At 39.6% G+C, this 20,553-nt stretch overlaps 1 protein-coding gene across 2 annotated transcripts in view; it reads left to right on the forward strand.

Moving 5' to 3' along the window:
- Positions 1-18,013, forward strand: part of TTC39C (tetratricopeptide repeat domain 39C) — a 69,202-nt gene extending 51,189 nt beyond the window's left edge. The window contains exons 8-14 of one of the 2 annotated variants that reach the window (XM_072152049.1): positions 1,563-1,670; positions 2,495-2,604; positions 3,606-3,729; positions 5,365-5,462; positions 8,682-8,786; positions 9,970-10,008; positions 11,263-18,013. In XM_072152049.1, coding sequence (XP_072008150.1) covers positions 1,563-1,670; positions 2,495-2,604; positions 3,606-3,729; positions 5,365-5,462; positions 8,682-8,786; positions 9,970-10,008; positions 11,263-11,352 — 674 coding nt within the window. In that variant the 3' untranslated portion in view covers positions 11,353-18,013. The remainder of the gene's footprint in view (positions 1-1,562; positions 1,671-2,494; positions 2,605-3,605; positions 3,730-5,364; positions 5,463-8,681; positions 8,787-9,969; positions 10,009-11,262) is intronic. The other variant, XM_072152050.1, reaches the window with a different exon arrangement.
- Positions 18,014-20,553: the final 2,540 nt, after the last annotated feature.

Raw genomic sequence — 20,553 nt, forward strand, 5'->3', positions numbered from 1 at the left:
TCACACAAGGGGACTGAATGGCCCTACGGCAAAGTTTAGCTTGGGGTTAACAGACAACTCTTCCTCATGCTGACCAGTACCTTTCAGCAGCTGACATGCAGGCCTAGAAGCTACATCCATTGCCTGGAGCAATGGGTTTTATTTGCATGTAAAGGCGGTCAAGAAGGTAGGACTGCTCGTCCAGGCAGGTGGCAGCCAACCTCCTGACACAGTGGGGCAGATTTATCAAGCTGTCTGAAAGTCAGAATATTTCTAGTTGCCCATGGCAACCAATATCAGCTCATTTTAACAGTGCTCGTGAATATTTTAAAGGGGAGCTGTGATTGGCTGCCATGGGCAACTAGAAATATTCTGACTTTCAGACAGCTTGATAAATCTGCCCAAGTTTGCTCTGCTCAATCCAAGCCTCATTATAGACCACCCGTCATCTCACTCCAGAAATCTTGCGGAGTGATGCATCGGTCATGTTCACGCACTGCAGTGCTGGCTCCAAGATCAGGCTGTAGGACTGCCTGGACGAGAAGCTTTAGGGGGATTAGGAGATGACACGTTTTCTTTAAATTGGTTACTTAATTTGGCACATAAAGAATGTGTAGTTGTTGTTCCATTGACTCTTTATCAGATTCATTTTCTAGTACCTTGTCTCTCTTATAGACCTTCCATCATGCTTTAGTCTGACCCTGACAACTACAGCTTTTATTTTTGTCCTTGCAGTTTATCTTGGATTATATCTCTTGAAAGCTTGGCCTTGGCAATGTATTTGAAATTCAGATAGGAAGTATAAATACAGGGCGCTACTAAATTATGTAACTATAAGATGACAGTCCGACCATTCTTCAAATAAACTGTGACATTTAATCCCATTGTCAAATATTTACTGATGGGAGGTGCGTTTTCTATCTTTGGAATGAATGACCCTTGAACCCCTCTCATTCACATGACCACAGCTAGGAAAACTTTGCAGATTTAGATTAGATTATGCAGATTTTATAGATTAAGTTTTTCAGCACCTTCCTTTTTTGCAGGAAGAGGATGGATCACAATATTGTGCCTGGAAGATGTCTTATTGGGGGACATGTATCACTCCTACTGCTTCCTTTTTCTTTTTTTGTGCAAGTTTGCGACTTTCTAGGTGCAGAATCTAGCAGTGTACCAAAGTTATCTGCCTCCAGGATGTGATGCAGTGTTTGTGACTTTTGGGCTCTGAATTGTCCCATTCTTGCACCTAATAAGTCCTAAAACAGAGCATGCTAGACCCAGACTTTTGGTAAACTACTATTTGGGACTAAAAAGTCGCACACTAGAAAAAGTCGCAAAAGTGAGACTCCTCACCTGTAACACAAAATAGAAAAAACTTTAAGATACATTGCAATGATTAAGTAATCCAATTTCAGGAAAATTGAAAATGTGTCAGCCGACTATGATACATGTGCCCAATGAGTAGCCGTTCATGGTGCAGTTGTTGGTTTCTTTGCTGTACTCTCATAGACAATGCTTTATACAGTGGCACGAACTGACCTTTTTCAGTTTTTCAATAAATGTTCTGATTAACTCTTTCCTAGGATGGTGCAGCATGATAGAATTGAACTTTAAGGATGCTTTCCGATCCTTTGAACGGTTAAAAAACGAATCCAGGTGGTCACAGTGTTACTATGCCTATCTTACTGCAGGTTGGTGGGGATTTTAATTTGGCAAAACATTTATAACATTTTTTTTTAATTGGTGGGGATCTAGATGCTAAGGCTTAACTCACTCCTACTATGTCCCATGTTTTCCTTAGAGAGCTAGGAATAGACCAGTTGCATAACAAGGGTAAAGTCTGTGCCAGGCCCCCGACTATAATGTATGGTTTATAGTACTAGTCTTCTCATATGGGAAAGTGACGCCATATGGGCCTCCTAAGCCTTTTTGGCCTGGTAGGAACGGCACCCCTTCAAGTTACACCCGTGGAAACAGTTGTTGGGTGACTCTTCTGTGCATATGCATGCAGGAATGTATCCAGAACTGGAAGAGGGGGTGAGACCCTCTTCCAGATTTATGTTCTCATAGACAAATCCCACAACCAAACCTTTTAATCCCATGACATTTGCTATCCTATAGCTGGGAGGATCCCATATACAGCGGATGGTTGGTCGGTCAGTCAGTCCTCTATCAATTGGAAGGTTTGGACCACTTTGTTCCTCTCATACTCCAAAGTATCAAAACCTTTTTTATGTTGTAGTGCTCGTTCAATAGCTTTTCCACAAGTATAAACAAAATAGTTGTTCGAATATTAATTCTAACTAGTTTCCATGCCATTGGTGTCCTACACATTTATCTACATACACCATTCAAGGAAGCCCACCGGGTCCATGGACCGATTATTTTCATCATATGATTGACACATTATCACAAAAGATTCATATATAGAATTTCTTTTGATTTATTAACGTGCGAAATTTCTGAAGCTCGTCTGTTTTCTGTGTCATTAAGCAATTTATTTGTCCAATTTTAGTCTGTCAAGGAGCCACTGGAGATGTGGAAGGTGCACAAGAAGTTTTTAGAGATGTACAAAAGCTTTTCAAGAGGAAGAACAATCAGATTGAGCAGTTTTCGGTGAAAAAGGTTTGTGTAATATGGCTACAGGAAAGCAATGTTATGAGATACTTTATAGTTATAGTACAATGTCATACCCATGTGTGTAGGAATATGGTCACTCTGCATTCTAAAAATATACAGCTTGGTCTAATCTCAACTTCTTATAGCATCCAGTTCACACAGAAGAAAAACGGCACATGCACCGTTATATATATTCTGCAGACTTCAAGGCAAATAGTAAGCAGATCTTCCTATGTTCTTACTCCTATATCTTTCACCACGTGTCTTTTTGCGCTCAGAAAAAAAAAACCACACAATTTCTTCCGATCTGTATATACAGACTGGTGTTCCTTTGTGACACTAGAAAAATTGGAGCAAACATAGTGAAGGTGACCCAAGTAAATTCAAAAGGATTAATTTATTAAAATATACTCACAAATATTTTTAAAAACTTCATATTGAAATAAAATTCCGGACAACGCCATTTCAAACCAAACCATTTGATTGCTGTTGACTTGGCGTGGTGTGTCCAGACTTTTATTTCAATGTGAGGTTTTTAAGAATGTCTGCAAAATATAGAAACCATCGAAGCATGTGCTGTTTTTCTTCTGTGTGAACTGGATGCTAGAAGAAGTTAAGCTTAGACCAAGCTGTAAATTTTGGAACTATTTGGTGAGAAGATTGGGACTTTCTGTCACTTTTGGTTGGTGGCTCCTTCATGATAGGCCGGCTGACTCTCCTTTTCTACACTAATCTCACTTTTCATTATCGTTATGGCCGCATGAATTAAGTTGATGTTACAAGATGAACTGAAATGTATTTTTTGCATGTCCCCACTACCGGGGTGCCATATATACTAGATAAGGATATACTGTAATAGATGGAGGAAATATCTGACTTGTCCTGATGGCATGATTTTTATTATTGCTACTTATAGTTTTGGGTGGGAGTTGCTATGGTCTCATTGTGTATGTCTATATATTTTTGTGACTTAACCCAGTTAATAAAGGGTTGTATTTCAATAATAGGGTGAAAGATTTAGAAAACAGAACCCAACCAAACATCTGTGTGTACTGGCAGCCATAGAGGTCCTGTACCTGTGGAAAGCTCTGCCCAATTGTTCTTTCACTAACCTCCAGCACATGAGCCAAGGTATGGAAAACTGTAAAGTCTATATTCTTTTTTTTTTTTTTTTTTTTTTTATAAATTCCCTTAAAACTCCGTCCACCATTGTGTATTGTATACACTATGTCATATAGGTTATCCATATTTTTCAGTTGATTCCTGTGTTATGATAAGAAATAACCTCACCTGATATGTATTTGTGATCAGCTGATACTATATAAATCCGCTGCTGTCTCTGTGCCATATGATTATACAACACTTACTACTTCTGAGCAGATTATTGCTCTTGATGACTTAATTGCAATATAGTAAGATTGGTTGTTAGATCGCATATCGTAGTTAACAAGTAACCTGCAGGTCTGGCTCAGCTTCTCCGGCTACATTCAGTGCCCACTTCCCAGTGCGTTAGAGATTCAGAACATGTTATGGGCACTAAACACAAAGGGATCCACTATAAGTGGCTCCAATGCCAAGTGATGACTTTTGTCATCTGAAACTGTCCTACAATGTTAATTTACCATAACAACTGTATTTGCCGTGACCAATAATAAACCACTAGATGACTTTGTTGAATTTATTTCAGATAAGAACAGATGTGAAAGGAAATGTTTTGGATTATTCTTTTCAGGGTAGATTAGAAAAAAATAATGACAAAAGTATTAACCTGTAATGTTGTTGTCGAGGATGCATTTTCTATTACAGTCCCCATCCTGGGATGTGCTGTCTACTAGTCTCCTATCCTATCCTATGCAATCTTTTTGCAAGCTTGTTATCAGTTTTGTTGTACAAGTTGTGATATTGTATTTATATGATTTTACATTGAAGTCTGTATACAAAGTCAGGCTAACTTAAAGGGCTATTCCCTTGAGGACAAGTTTCTTAAATGTACTCGGGATAACAAAATAACACCTATTCTAAATGAGTGATGTAGCAAAAATACAGTATTTCACAGTCCTGGTGTACACATTTTTGGTTGCCCCTGGACCAGACCTTGGATCTTCTGAGTTTAGGGTCGGAAGGACATTGTTATCTTGTCTGATGCTGCACCGAGCTGCTCTCTGCCTGTAGCCCCTCCCCTTGCATTCCAGGAGGAGCTCACACACACAGAGACTTCCTGGTGGCATACAACATCATGAGGAGAGTAAAGCTACAAGTGACAGGCACATAAGGCATAATATCCAGGGGAGGGAGGCATATAGCAGAGCTGATAATATGTAATGGCTGTGATAGCAGAGCAGAGAATGTCATGTTTAATATGGATCTCATCATCTCTGTTTTTCTATACGTCAGATACGAGTGAATGTTTAGAAGTGAAAGTGTATATAAACCTGTACACTGATAATCTAACCACATTGTCAGCAAACTGCTGCTAAGAGAGTCCCCGCTCACACTCTGGAATCTTACACTGACCATCACTGAGCTACAGGAGCTAAAACAGCAATACAATGTAGTAAAATTGTAAAGTAAGGGGAGTTAAAAATGATGTTCACTGTGTAAATATCACTAGGGCAGTGGAATTTGAGAATTTTCTTTCGCAGGCAAATCCCTTTAAGAGCGGACACATCTATTTATAAATCTTAAGAGTAGCAAAGTTTTGTTGCAAAGTATTGACCTAACACTGAATCATGTTATCTCCTCTTGCCTTTGTGTTTATACCCGAAGCTTGTCATGAAGTTGTGGATCCATCCGTTGTTGGACTGAGAAACTTACTCCTTGGCGCTATCCATAAATGTCTAGGGAATGTAGAAGATGCCGTACAGGTGAGACTACAAGTAACCTGCCCCCAGACTATGGGATGTAAAACAATATTCCTCTTGCTTTTTTCCTTTGAACTTACTGCAATATGTATTACAAAACAATAACCCTGCCGTTTGTCGCCTATGTTTTCAAGTTGTCACAAGCTACACCTATTATCCTTCCATGTGTTATGCTAATACAGAAGCACATGACGATTCTCCTCCTCTGTTACTTGATTATTTTTGTTCTTCTAAAACGGGTCAGAAGGAAAGGTGGCACCCACCAAATACAGAGTCCTTGGATGTTTATATCAGCGTGACACAACACAGTAACAGGCTGTTTCATGCTGTCGGACTTCTTCAAACTGTGACCTGGTGTCTAAAAAAATCGCTATTATGTAAAAATAAATGCTCTAGGACTCTAGATTTTGTGCTGTCTCTACTTTCTACTTAAAGGAAACCTACCACTTGACGTGGTAGGTGTAAGTTGCATATACCGAGCACCAGCTCAGGGTGAGCTGGTGCAGGAACTTACTTTTGTTATTGTCCTAAACAGCTGTATCGCGGTTTAAACACTTTTTAAACTTTATAGCCGTGCGCGCGCCTACATAGGAAATTCCGGGGAGCTGCGCACATGGTGCGCCGAAGCTCCTTTGGCTGTAAAGAATAAAAAGTGTTTAAACCGCGATACAGCGGTTTAGGACACTAATGAAAGTAAGCACCAGCTTACCAATGTCAAGTGGTAGGAGTAACAGGGAAGGAGCAACAGTGTGTACTTTTGTATAAGCAGTGGGAAATAGAGAATAATATGTATGGCTTGTGATGGCTGGATAATATATTGGAGAGAAAGTCACAAATAGCAGGAAATTATATACAGGCGGTCCCCTACTTAAGGACACCCGACTTACAGACAACCCATAGTTACAGACGGACCCCTCTGCCCACTGTGACCTCTGGTGAAGCTCTCTGGATGCTTTAAAATAGTCCCAGATTGCAATAATCAGCTTAAAATTGTCTGCAATGAAGCTTTATTGATAATTCTTGGTCCTATTACAGCAAAAAAATTTGAAACTCCAATTGTCACTGGGGCAAAAAAAAAAAAATTGTCGGGAACTACAATTATAAAGTATACAGTTTCGACTTGCATACAAATTCAACTTAAGAACAAACCTACAGTCCCTAACTTGTATGTAACCCGGGGACTGCCTGTACATAGGTTATTCTGTCAACGAGTACATTCATCAGCAAAAATATCTGACAGTTAAAAGTTATAAGTTTATTATAGTCTTCTAAAAAAGTACCTAACGTACTAAAGGCTCACACATAGTAATAATAAACAAGCATGAACGCACCAAGCCTCGGCACCCTAGTGCGAATAAATCCTTACATGAATGACAGATCGGGTAAATGAACATCCATAGAAAATAAATGAACATTCCTCAAGCTGGCATATGGTAAGTTAAATTGATTACATACCCTGAGGGGGCATAAACAGCGTGGGACCCCTCTGGGATCCAAACTTTCCACACCTCATATAGCCAATCTGAGAGGGCCTAGGACGGGAGGGGGTCCATCCTCTATTTGTCATGGACCAGTGGGGACGATGTGAGATGTTGTCTAAACCCACCCCATACCCCAAAAGACTCCCGCCCTTACAAGGGCAGTCCCAAAAACACTGTCCCTTGTCCTAAATCAACCAACACACCTCCCTGACGCGTTTCCACAATCAAGTTTCATCAGCGGGAGAATACAGACAAATGGCCCACAAAGGTCCGTGGTTCGATAGAAGTGAGGTATTAGGTGGGGAGGGAGTGCCCTCTCCCACCAGCAGTGCCTCGTGTTCACACCGGGTGGCTTGGTGCGTTCATGCTTGTTTATTATTACTATGTGTGAGCCTTTAGTACGTTAGGTACTTTTTTAGAAGACTATAATAAACGTATATCTTTTAACTGTCAAATATTTTTGCTGATGATTGGAGAGAAAGTGTCCTGAAGGTTTTTTGCTCCTGTTTTCCCAATCTTCCATTTTTAATGACGTACATTATGTCATTAAATAGGTATAAGGAAACTACATGCACATCTAAGAAAGATTGGGGCTCATTTACTAAGGTCCGCAGACCGCACTATCGTCGGAGTATCTGGTGATTTCCGATGTGCGCCGCGTTTAGAAAGGCTTTTTATCGCACGCAATCGGATTCTGGCGCATTGGCGCCAGCATTCATGCAGCACAAATTGGGGTGCGGCCTTCAGACGATCCAACTGATTCGGACAACGTGCAGCATTTAACATTAAAAATTGTGTCGCAAGCCATGCACTTACATGCACCGGAAGAAGAAGGTGAACTCTGGTGGACCTCAGCGGGGAAGCGACAGATGCAGGAAATTGGATGCACGATCTTAGCGAATCGCGGCAGCTCCGATTCCTCGTCGGACAGCGCACTACAGGGATCGCGATGGGACGGGTAAGTAAATGTGCCCCATTATCTTTGCAACAGACATAAAACACACTTATGTAAGTAAACATAAATGTGCCTATAGCTGATAACAGGATAGTTTTTATACAGCTACATTTATCCTTTATGGTAAAGAATGAAAAGCTTTTGTGACCCTGACTTCAAAATATACCTAAACTTTTGAAGGAATTATTTTTCATGGTATAAATTAATAGTGCCGCTGATAATCTGTGTAGTAGTTTTGATACCGCCGGGCGCTGGAGAGGAGGAGGAGGAGGTGACCCCTCCATAGAAAATAGCGGTGCATGGCTGCAGACATGGGGAAAGATAGAGTGTGCTCTATCTTTTCCCTATGTAGAGTGCAGATCGGTGCCACACATGTGTGTCACCATTCCGCCGCCATGCCACCATTGCCGTTTATGGGGACATATGGGCGTCTGAATGAACCCTTAGTCTGCAGTGATCAGAACATCTGAAAGTATGTATGAAATTCACTTAATAATTCAGCTCTGTAATAAGATTAGTCAAGTGACATATTGTTCAGATCTTTAAGGAGTTAATTTCTGAAAAACTTTAACAGCTTTTTCAATGTGTCTGCTCTCTTTGTAAGAGCCACCAAGTACACAGGAAAGGTTCAATGAGAAAAAGGGAAACAAGCAGAGGGAGGGAAAAAAAGGAGAAAGAACAATTTTTTTAAATCAAAAGTACGGTAATTGGAAAGTATAAGCTTGAGAATGTTTGTTTGTTTGCTTCTGCATACATGTCATAAAAAGTTTTTTTTTTTTTTTTAAGTTCTTCCAACGTGCAGTGAAGGATGAACAGGGAAGACAGCAGAACCTCTATATCCAGCCCTATGCCTGCTATGAACTAGGATGCCTGTTGCTGGACAATCCAGAGGTACAGTACTCCCATCCACTTCACATGGCTACATACAAATAGTGGATACATTGTTTTTGTTTTTGTTATTTATCATAGAGAAGTGAGTGCAGAAAACACTCTAGTATAATCCTAAATTATGTGAATAGCAACTGAGAAAAACACTATACAACCTAAATGAGCTCAGTGAAGACACTAACAAATCCTCACCTGACCAAGCAAATCTGTTGCTCACAAACCTAAGAAAGCATGTATAGGTCACCCCTCACCTATGTACATTATACCACTACTTGTGGGCCTCTATAAAACCACATCCTTCTTTACGTTATTGAGAAACAAATTTCTATGATGCCTTGTGGTACTCTCTTTTGGGTATGTTCTTTTAGGTTATATTGTATTTTTCTTGTGTCAACAACACCACAACTGTTATTACCTCTTGATACTGACTTCAATGAGAGACTCGCTCTCTCTGTTGAACTGGAAAGGTCCAAGTGTTGGTTGGTGGTCTTCCTTAGACCCTCCTTAACAGGGGCATATATTATCTATAAAATACTAACAATATTTTTTCATTAAAAATACTAAAGGCATTTTTAATGAAATACTGGGCCAGGACCCAGACGTACCAGCATCATAGTAATAGATAATGCTTTGAGTCGCTGCCTACACGTAAGGCCTACAGCCCTATACAGAATACCATACAGAGCTATAGTCCTGCGTGTAGTAGCCAGGGACTGCTATGATAATGTGACCCATATGACATAAAGAGGATGATGGCTATATTTCCTGGACTAAACACTGCCCTGTGTCGGAAAGCATAATAAGTGCACAGAACTTATAGTCCCACAGGGAAGTGGTGACTCCTGGCATCCTATTTTATTATGATGCTTGGATTCGAGGCCCTGGCACTGCGCAGTCAGGAAAGTATGCCTGTTATAGAGTCAGCATTTTAAGGACTGAATACACCCTTGTAAAATATATATATATATATATATATATATATATATATATATATATATATATATATATATATATATATATATATATATATATATAATTTATTTATTAATTGGGGATATTAATTATATTAGTCTACAGTAAATGGTACTGTGTGTGTATATATAAGCATAATGGAAGATTCCCAATGAACATGCATCGTGATCTTTTTTTCATAATTGATATATATATATATATTTCTTCTTTACAGACTATTGGAAAGGGGAGAGCATTACTCTTTCAAGCAAAGGTACTATAATACCAATATTATTGGGCCATCTATAACTGCTCTGTAGAATGTTTGCTTAAAACTCCCAGAAACCTAAAAATAAAACGCCAGCTCAGGTGTGTCCGTCCACACTGACATTGTCCTATCGGCACTGACGTAACAATGTAGAGAAACACCTCATTGACAAGGTGATTGGTATCTTCCTGTTCAGTTTCCAAGAGAAATAACCAAGAAATTGCATATTGGAAGCTTATGTGGCCATTAGACACAATGTGAGCGCATGGGATTGTGAACTGTTCATCACCTCTTGGTCTATCTCCATCTTGTAAGGAGTTATTCAAGGTCCGAAGTCCTGATTGGGTGAAATACCTCAGAGAAAACAACCAAATACTAACATCTCTTCTAGTTTTAGACATAATCTGTCCAGTGATCCGGTTGCTATGCAACAGGTGAAGCTTTGCATTGCAAGAGAGCATCTTGGCAGGAAGAAATGAAAGTATTTATTCTCCTGTCATTAAAGGGAACCTGTCACCAGGGACCTTATTTTCACTACAGACAGGTTACAGAAGCCCATCAAACCTGCATTGCAAGTCTGCCTTTCTGCTTTCTCTAAGTATTTACATTACAATATAATTGTGGTGTGTTTAAACTTACCTGGCTTCCTGACAGAATCCTCTTTGTAGTCCCAGGGGTTGGGCTTCAGTTTAGATGCATTTCAAAAAACAACATGTGACTTGTCTGTGCTGCAGACTGTTCCGCTCTCACCCCCGACCTTTATGCTCCTGTACAGCTCCTCCCTCAGAGCTGAGCAGTCATACGTTGTTTTTTGAAATGCATCCAAACCAGCCCAACCCCTGTGACTACTGTCAGTGTGCAAGGTAAGTTATAACACACAATTATAATGTAATACAAATGCTTAGAGAAAGCAGAAACATATATTTGCAATGCAGCTGTAGTTGGCTTCTGTGACATGTCTCTAGTGAAAATGAGATCCCTGGTGACATGTTCCCTTTAAAGTATATGTCTTTGTTTCCTTAATAAAGCACAGTGGTCAATATTGCCAAATAAATGGGTTGTGTTTATTAGTATTAAGGTTGTGTAGAATGCAATCAGTTCTATAATCCCATGTAAAGTTCTAAGAAAAGATACTCCAGAGCTGATGAAATGATATTTTAAGGATAATTCTTTTTTTTTTTCCCTTTTCTTTTTTTGCTTTGACTTGTTTCTCGGATCTAATCTTTTGTATATATTTCTTCCCTTTTTTGCTGGCTGCAGGAAGAGTACACCGGCTATGATTTTGAGAACAGACTACATGTTCGTATCCACGCAGCGTTGGCGTCTCTCAGAGAAGTGGTCCCTCAGTGACAGAGAGGAGGACATGACTCTTAAATCCCACACAGCTATCTGCACTTTACCACTCAGCAAGGGATTAAACCGGCAGATTGTGGATGATGATATGGATCTAAGAGTTTCCTCAGAAAGCCGCCTGTGCCCAAGACTTAGGACTTTTCACAGGAGCAGCAGATCTGGACAGAAAGAGAATTCACAATCTTTTTAATCTGGGAAAGTAGGACTATGATCTAAATAGCATTACTTGAGGAAGACATCCCTACACTGTACGACTGTCCTAAGAACTGTTGTAGTGAATTGTAGAGCATGTGTCCCTATAACCTTTGTTTAAATTGGAAATGGACGCAGCAGTTCACCCACAGCGTTTTTATTCATGCCTGACCGTTTTAGTTCTCTGACATTCCCTATGCTGTATTATAATAGTAGTTGTACATGGTATAATCTATAAAATAGAAGGTGATTCTGGATATCCAAGACCAGCCATCACACTAAACACTGCATTGTGATCTGAACTGCTGCTGTAGTCAGGTAAAAGCACACGCAATACACCGTGATGTATATGACCTTGTCCTGTTCAACATCTGGGCTGCAACATCGTAAAACGCCCGATATGTTTGGTAACTGTGGGAACATATGCATCTTATAGAGTCTTAAGGGAAGTAAGACGGGAGGAATAAATCTTCTACCATTATTCAATCAGATTTTAGAACATTCTATTAAACGTTACATGTGCAACTGGGGATATACATTTCCTTACGCTAGAAATAAATCCCCACTTTTTTATATTTATTAACTGTAGTGAACACTTTGCAGTAAAATCAAATTACTGCAACATTAGCAGTTTTAGTTACGCAGTCAGGGGTATGTGTGATAGCGCCCCCTATAGTTTTGTCATTTGCATTGTCTTTACAAACGACATCAATATACAAAGATTTTCTCAATAGAAAAATGAACCCTCCAGAGGGCAGTGAAAGGCAATACAATAGAGTTGTAGCACTTTTGCTTCTGTACGTACTTGAAAATTTACTTTGTGTCTGAATTCAGGGATATTTCCATTGTTGTCCAGTTATTGGACACGTGATACTTGTGGAATATTCATTCTGTGTGAGCTACAAATGTGTGTGTGGTTTTTTTTTTTAGTTGCATTTTTGTCAAGGTGAAAGGGAAGCTTACTTGAGCGAAATCTGTTAGAAAGTTTTAATTGTACTTCTCAGTAAATCTGTTCATAAAATTAGTTTTCTAGTTTTCAAATGTTGTGTATTCTGGATGTCATAAAATGAGTGCAGATGATGTAGATTTTGGTCATCCACTACATTTTTCTCCTGACAATGCTGTATGTCCATGCCTGCAATGTGATAGGTCCGTGATGCTGCAGTGCCAGCTAGAGAGTAGCAACGGGGGGAGAACATGGTTCATATTATGTGCAACCTAAAACCTGTTAAAGGGGTTGTCCAAAATGTAGGGGCACTTACTCCTAGATCCAGACACTGTGGAGGAGATTTATCATTATGCAGGCTCCGTGAGAGAGTTCTATATCTGCCTTTGGAGCTCTGCTGCTTCTGTGTAGCGCTGCGTAATCTGTGTGGAATTATTATTTATTATTATTTTCTGATTTATTAAAGTGGTGTTGGCCCTTTTAATACATTTTTCAGTCATTTTTAAAAAATAATCGCAAGAAGAGTAAAATAATCACAATAGCGCATATGCCAAGAAGGGAGTGGAGTGAACTTGTGACTTTTTTGCAATCATTTTAAAAAGACGTGAGGCAGATATCATACTTTACCTGGCATTGCACTAGCAGTGGTTCTATGTTTATTTGGCTCCATAAAATCACAAAATTTATATTTGTTATGGCACCCTTCATTGTAAATTCAACTTTTAAAATTTATGCTCATAAGCCTGAGGGGTTACCCTAGCCCAGCTTTGATCTGGCTTTACAGGCTGTTACATTCACCCCGGCTCCCTCAGCACTTGTTGTTGAGATCCACCACTGAAACTCCCAGCAATCAGCTAGTTACCAGAGATGTGTGGCTGCAGCTACCCCATATTTCTTATATAAAAGGTCTGAATTGTTACCAGTGTAATATCCACTGGTAGTAAACATGGAAAGTTTCTATACAATGACAGCAAGCAGAGATCTAGAAAACCATGAGGAGTTGATACAGAAAGTATATTAGAAAATTGTATAACTTTTCATTACAAAAACAATATCAATTATTTGCTGACAACCCCTTTTATGATGAGTAGGAGTGTAAGAAACATTCACCAATGTCAGTGTAACAATTCTGACCTTTTTATATTAGAAATATGGGGTAACTGCAGCCACACATCTCGGCTAACTTGCTGATTGGTGGGAGTCTCAGTGGTGGATCTCAGGGGTCTGTTGGGCTCACTGCATAAGTGCTGAGGGAGCAGGGGTGAGTGTAACAGCCTGTAAAGCCAGATCACAGAGGGGCTAGAGTAACCCCTAAGGCTCATTAGCTTAATTTTAAAAGTTGAATTAAGAATGAAGGGTGCCATGAATAACAAATATAAGAAGATTACCACAGTCACAAGGGGTTATTTATCAATGACGTTTTGGCGTAAAAATGTGACAAAAAAATGCATTTTTTTTTGCGATTTTCTTGAGTAAAAGAAATTGCAAGGGCCTTTTCCTGCCACTCAGAAATAGTGATTGAAACTTAGAACCAATGCCATGTAAAGTATGATATCGATGGATCTGCGATTAAGTGCCGCAAAATTTTTCTTGTTGCAGTTTCTGATTCTCAGTTTTCTCTATATTTTTTATAAAATGAGGACTGTGCCATAGTAGTCTGAGACCCTCCACCAGCTGGCCAGGGTGGTCTTGTCTCAGAGTACGTAGCACTGTGTTTATATACGTGTCTGAGAAGCCTGTCGTCATAGAACAGAAATTAAGAAGGGTCTGGCAACTGGGGGCACAAAACAAAATGAATATTGAGATAGTGTAAATATCATATTAATATCCCTGTCTAATAATTATTTATTGCAACTGGTCAGTGCAGTTCACAAACAGTGTCACCTGTTACCTGATATATGACATTTATAACATATCCACAGGATATCCTATAAATGGCTGGAACCCACATTTATCCCACATGGCTGTTTCACATTGGCGATGTGTTTTACAACCGTGGTTCAGTGATTTCCACAAAGCCTCACAAACCAATTGTTTTCAATGGGTGTTTTCACATTGGCTTATTATTTCACCGATCCGTTGTCCGTGAAAAAAATTCTGAAACCTGCCCATTCTTGTTCACTGATTTGGAAGTCAATTGGTGCACCAAAAAATCTGGTGAAACATCACTTTTTTCCCCAAAAGATGCCCAATAGAAGCAGTGCAGACACGTCAATGTGAAACTAGCCCTAAGAACAGGGCCAGGCCCATTCAACTCCTAGACCTGCAAGATAGCCTGTATCCCTGGCATTATTCTTGGCTCATCTTGAGCACAACCTCTGAGCTTGTGAGGTGCCATGATCCAACCTACAAATAAAACTGTTACTTTTCCAAATAAGACACAGACTTGGAGTGTGGGGATTCTTCTGCTTGACGGCAGGAAAACTAATATGCCAATCCAAAATCCACTAACATCAATTTATGCACAATTTCCCTGCCAAAGCCCCCCTCTATTATTCCTAACCCTCCCCCAATAGCTATCTAGTCTTATGACCTGGAAGATCATTATTGTTCCAAATTTCAACTGGGGACCACATAGCGCCTGTCATACTGCAGATCACACAGATTAATTACAAGTTTTCAGTTAGGTTTTATCTTGGTGCATGTAAAAGTTAGATGCTGAGGCAGTGTGGAAACTCGTAATGTATCCTTACAATGTGTGTACTGCCCTAGAACATGTTAGGAAACAATATTCTACCCTCAGTGGCCCAGCTATAGTAAAGAATACTTCTGTTGTCAAGAAACTTTCTGATTATTGGACAATGCCAGTGCCAAATTGGATTCTTTGAATACACAGAGGAAAATGATTCTGAGGGCCTATTTAACATCTACAGGCAGGGTTACATACAAGATGGGTTCCATAGGTTTATTTTTAAGTTGAATCTGTATGTAAGCTGAAACTGTATAATTTAGAGTTTCAAAATCTTTTGCTGTAATGGGACCAAGGATTATCAGTAAGGCTTCATTACAGACACCTTACAGCTGATCATTGCAGTCTGGGACTATAGTAAAGCATTCAGAGAACTTCACCAGAGGTCACAGTGGGCAGAGGGGTCCATCTTTAACTAGGGGTTGTCTGTAAGTCGGTTGTCCTTAAGTAGAGGACCGCCTGAATATATAGAAGGTGCATAACCAGCTTTATCCACACTGTAATGTTGATAGAGTCCAAAGTCAGTTCTCTTGCTTCAAATTTAGATTTCCATCTGATTTACCCTTTTTGAGTCCCTTGCCCTGGACACTGCCTGCAGGGGCCAGGTAAGTACAGACATAGATAGTATAGGGCTATTTGGGGCACTAAGCCACCAATTTATGATGACCTGTGATGTTTTATTTTCCAAAAGCTATTGATAAGTTACCTTAAAGTGATCAGCGTCCTTGTTATTCTGCTTTTAAGCCCTGTATTGGAACCCAAAATATAAGTAAAAAAATAAGTTAAAATATTGAAGTCCCTGTGAGCTAGGAGCTTCCTTTTGAGTGGTCGCATTATTTACAGCATAGAACTGACTTGCTAAAGCACTAATAATTTATGCTAAATTCACCAGTTTAAAAATTGGATTTTGGCTGCACACTTAATCAAGTATTCGATGCAGGTGCACTGGAGAGGGTCCCAATCCCATATAGTGTAAGAAAATCTTGGACTCCAGTCACACTGTATAGGTTGCAGGGAGTTTTTTATTGATACAAACTATTATACGTGATGTTTCGGTCAACAATAGACCTTTATCAAACTCTGTGGAATATAGTACAAAAAAGAAGTGCATGAGGAATGTTATATAAACACCAAAAAAGCTATTAACATATATACAAATGAGTCACAAATATATTGCGATATTGACATCAAGAGTGCATCAAAATAAAGAGGGAGCAAACTCCAAAATAGGTATTACAATACAGCAATAGCAGTTGTCATGGAGTCACAAACAATGTTAAAGACAAGTGGTGGTTACATTGTATCTGTAACCACCACTTGTCTTTAACATTGTTTGTTAAACTCATTGTTTGACTCATTTGTATATATGTTAATAGCTTTTTTGGTGTTTATATAACATTCCTCATGCACTTCTTTTTTGTACTATATTCCACAGAGTTTGATAAAGGTCTATTGTTGACCGAAACGTCACGTATAATAGTTTGTATCAATAAAAAACTCCCTGCAACCTATACAGTGTGACTGGAGTCCTAAATTTACCAGTTTGACATCCTTACATAATTCTTATCTTATACAGGCAGTCCCCGGGTTACATACAAGTTAGGGTCTGTAGGTTTGTTCTTAAGTTGAATTTGTATGTAAGTTGGAACTGTATATTCTATCATTGTAATCCCAGCCAGAACTTTTTTGGTCTCTGTGACAATTGGATTTTAAAAATGTTGGGTTGTCATAAGAATCAGGATTAACACTAAAGCTTCATTACAGACACCTCTGATAACTGTTACAGTTGATCAATGTAGCCTAGGACTAAACCACAATAAATTACCAATATCCAGAGATCCATTTGTAACTAGGGGTCGTATGTAAGTCGAGTTTTATTAAGTAGGGGACCGCCTGTATATTCATCGGGTTTTCTTATGAGCTGTAACAGGGCTTTGGTTACAGCCGTCACTCAGAAGAAAGCTCTCCAGGCTGAAATCCTCACCCACTTACAAGATCTGGAAACCTGTATTACACATTTTACTTTTCACAGTCCTGCTGCTACATTTTTGTTACATTATTGTTACACAGCTCTGCAGGACCTATTACCTGGGCACGTTCTGTAGTTTATTATTGCAAAACTAATGACAGGTCCTTTAAGTTGTTTGATTTATTTTAGTTGATAATATATTTGATAATTTGGCCAAATTCAAAGTGGGTGTATTAGCATTTGAAAAAAATTACTGCTGACATCAAAACTGCCTCCGCTGTGGATTGCTTCTGGTATTGCAGTACAGCCCATTCATTTTGATGACATTGAGCTTCAATACCAGGCACAACCCAAAGGTAAAAGTGGCGCTCTTTTTTTTGGGGGGGGGGGAACGACAATGTTTTTGTGTTATAAATTGTGAATAGCTTTGTCATATTATGCTTGTTTGAAACGATCTTTAGGACAGGTCTAGAGTTTTACATGTGAGACATAGCTCCTTAGTTAGACTTTGCCAATGATAACAGTCGTAGTGCATAGCATGAAGCTACTTAAACAGATAGCAGCCAGGTTTCAATACAATGTTAGAGCAATGAAGAAACGGGTATGCTGCGGGTTACCTCACATGTTGTTTCACACTTTGAGGCATCGTCTAATAGCAATAACAGGGTGGAACATACACTGTGCAGCCTTACGTGTATTGGTTGTCCATCATTGGGTGTACTTGGTTCCCTTAGAATTTACACATCATTTGGACTGTAGATGTTACCAAAAATAATGCATATTTATTATAGTGTACTCTTAATAAAGAACTTGCACTTTTATATTTCATCCAAGAAAATAAAAGGAAAGAGATCTGCATTTATGTATGTCATGTGTTTATTTCTATAGATAACCAATGAAATAATGAAGAAAAAATGAATAGAAATATTCTGTAAGACTGGGTATACACATACCCAAAATGCTGCTGTCCAATAGTGTCTTCCACTATTTGAAAAAAAAAAAAAAAAGCACTAAAAACCAAAAATTATTGTGGTTTCCGCCACAACTGAATATAAAAAAATCAGCAGATAATATAACAGGCAAAAACCGACATATGCTGTGTTTTCTGCTACACAGCATCTACTGTCATAGCTTCCAACTTTTCACAAAGTGAAAGAGGGACGAAATAGTGATCCCCACCTGCCTAAGGCACACCCCTGGTCACACCCCTCTCTCCGCCAATTTTCTGATTAAACATAAATCACACAATGATCCAGAAATTCACATATTTACATGCTCACACTCTCTTTTTTATATACAGACTTATATTCACAGACACTAGTGACTGGTAGTGCAGGCAGTCAGGTTCAGGGTCTTTACACATCTGCACCATCCTAAGTGATGTCAGTCAGCTCCCTGTGGATAAGGCCTAACCTGTTTCGTAGGAAAACCCCCTTAAACTATTTGTTATAAGGAGCAGAATTTGGCATTTCTGGGACCCAAACAAAGTTACATCTGATTACGGCCCCTAATGAATAGCTCCACCATGAATGGCAAAGTAGGACACCTTGGCTTCCCATTTTCCCATTGCTTTTAACTGTATTTGTGGCCTGAGGTTGTTAATGTGGGACTCATACAATCGCTTGGGTTGTTTTATGGTAGCATAGCACTAGGAAAGGAAATCTACCATCAAAATCAATCCTGATAAACCAGGTACACTCACTCGCGGATCCCGGTACTGTGACTGGATCTATGAGTGCACCTGGTTTATCATGATGGAGTTTGATTTTATTACATTTGTAGATTTTATTTAAATCCACTGCTAATCTGCATGTTGCTTATGCAACACAAATTTCCAAAATATATGGTTTACATTCTGATCAGGGCAGGTTTTAGGTAATAACTGTAAAAGATCAGCAGCACAGACCCCTATACATATTACACATTTATATGTATTTCTCGTTTCCAAACCGAAATTTCCACCATTTGCAGTACCTCCCAACTTTTGGAAGGACAAAAGGGGAATTTTTTTTGCCCTGCCCCTTACTCTATTGCACACTGTATAATTACCCCTTTGTGCTCCCCATTTCCCCCTCACATTGTGCCCAGCAGCCCCCCCTCCTTAATGTACACACCTTCCTATTATGGACCTCCTGGTAGCTTCCCTTTCCTATTGTGAACCCCCAGTAGCTTCATCTTCATTCTGTACCCTGTCTCCTCCTTGTTACTTGGTAGAGAAAATAAACAGAGACAAAATACCGCTACCTAGCACAAGATTATCTTAAGATGGATCAATAGTAGAGATGAGCGAACATACTCGTCCGAGCTTGATGCTCGATCGAGCATTAGTGTACTCGTAACAGCTCGTTGCTCGGACGAGTATTTCGCCCGCTCGAGAAAATGGCAGCTCCCGCCGTTTTGCTTTTTGGCGGCCAGAAACAGAGCCAATCACAAGCCAGGAGACTCTGCACTCCACCCAGCATCACGTGGTACCCTTACACGTAGATAGCAGTGGTTGGCTGGCCAGATCAGGTGACCCTGGGATAGACTAGCCGCTGCCCGCGCTGCTCGGATCATTCTCTGTCTGGATGCCGCTAGGGAGAGAGCTGCTGCTGGTCAGGGAAAGCGTTAGGGTGTTCTATTAGCTTACTGTTAGGCAGGAGTGATTCTAAAAGAACCCAACAGCCCTTCTTAGGGCTACAATAACGTTATAATTTTTTTTTTTTTTTATTTGCAGCTAGTACCATATTGTGAGGAATTAGCAGGGGGACTTGCTACCGTTGTGTTTAGCTCTTAGTGACACACATATCCACCTCAAACACCAAAGTGGGAAAATTTATTAGGGGTTTGAGTAGAATTAGGCACAGTCTGCCAGTTTCTTTTTATTTTACGTTTATTGTTTTAATAACTCAGTGTCATCTCATCTGGCATAGTAGTGTGCTGTAATACTTGGCTAGAAAATAGCCATAGGAGAATACAAACGGCTTAATTACGCCTACAGTAGCGTTATATATATTTGTTTTCTGGTTGATCTGCTGGTGGCTGTAGTTGTTGCAGTGCATCTACTAGTAAATTGTGAGCAATTTGGAGTCAGACTTGCGACCACTGTGTTTTAGTGACGCACATATCCATCGCAAAGACCGAAGTGGGAAAATTTATTAGGGCCCGGGGTTGTATTTCAATTAGGCACAGTCTGCCATTTCCTTTTTTATTTTACGTTTATTTTTTTCATAACTCAGCGTCATCTCATCTGGCATAGTAGTGTGCTGTAATACTTGGCTAGAAAATAGCCATAGGAGAATACAAACGGCTTAATTACGCCTACAGTAGCGTTATATATATTTGATTTCTGGTTGATCTGCTGGTGGCTGTAGTTGTTGCAGTGCATCTACTAGTAAATTGTGAGCAATTTGGAGTCAGACT

Source organism: Engystomops pustulosus, chromosome 5 (genome assembly GCF_040894005.1).
Source record: "Engystomops pustulosus chromosome 5, aEngPut4.maternal, whole genome shotgun sequence".
Classification (NCBI taxonomy): Eukaryota; Metazoa; Chordata; class Amphibia; order Anura; family Leptodactylidae; genus Engystomops; species Engystomops pustulosus.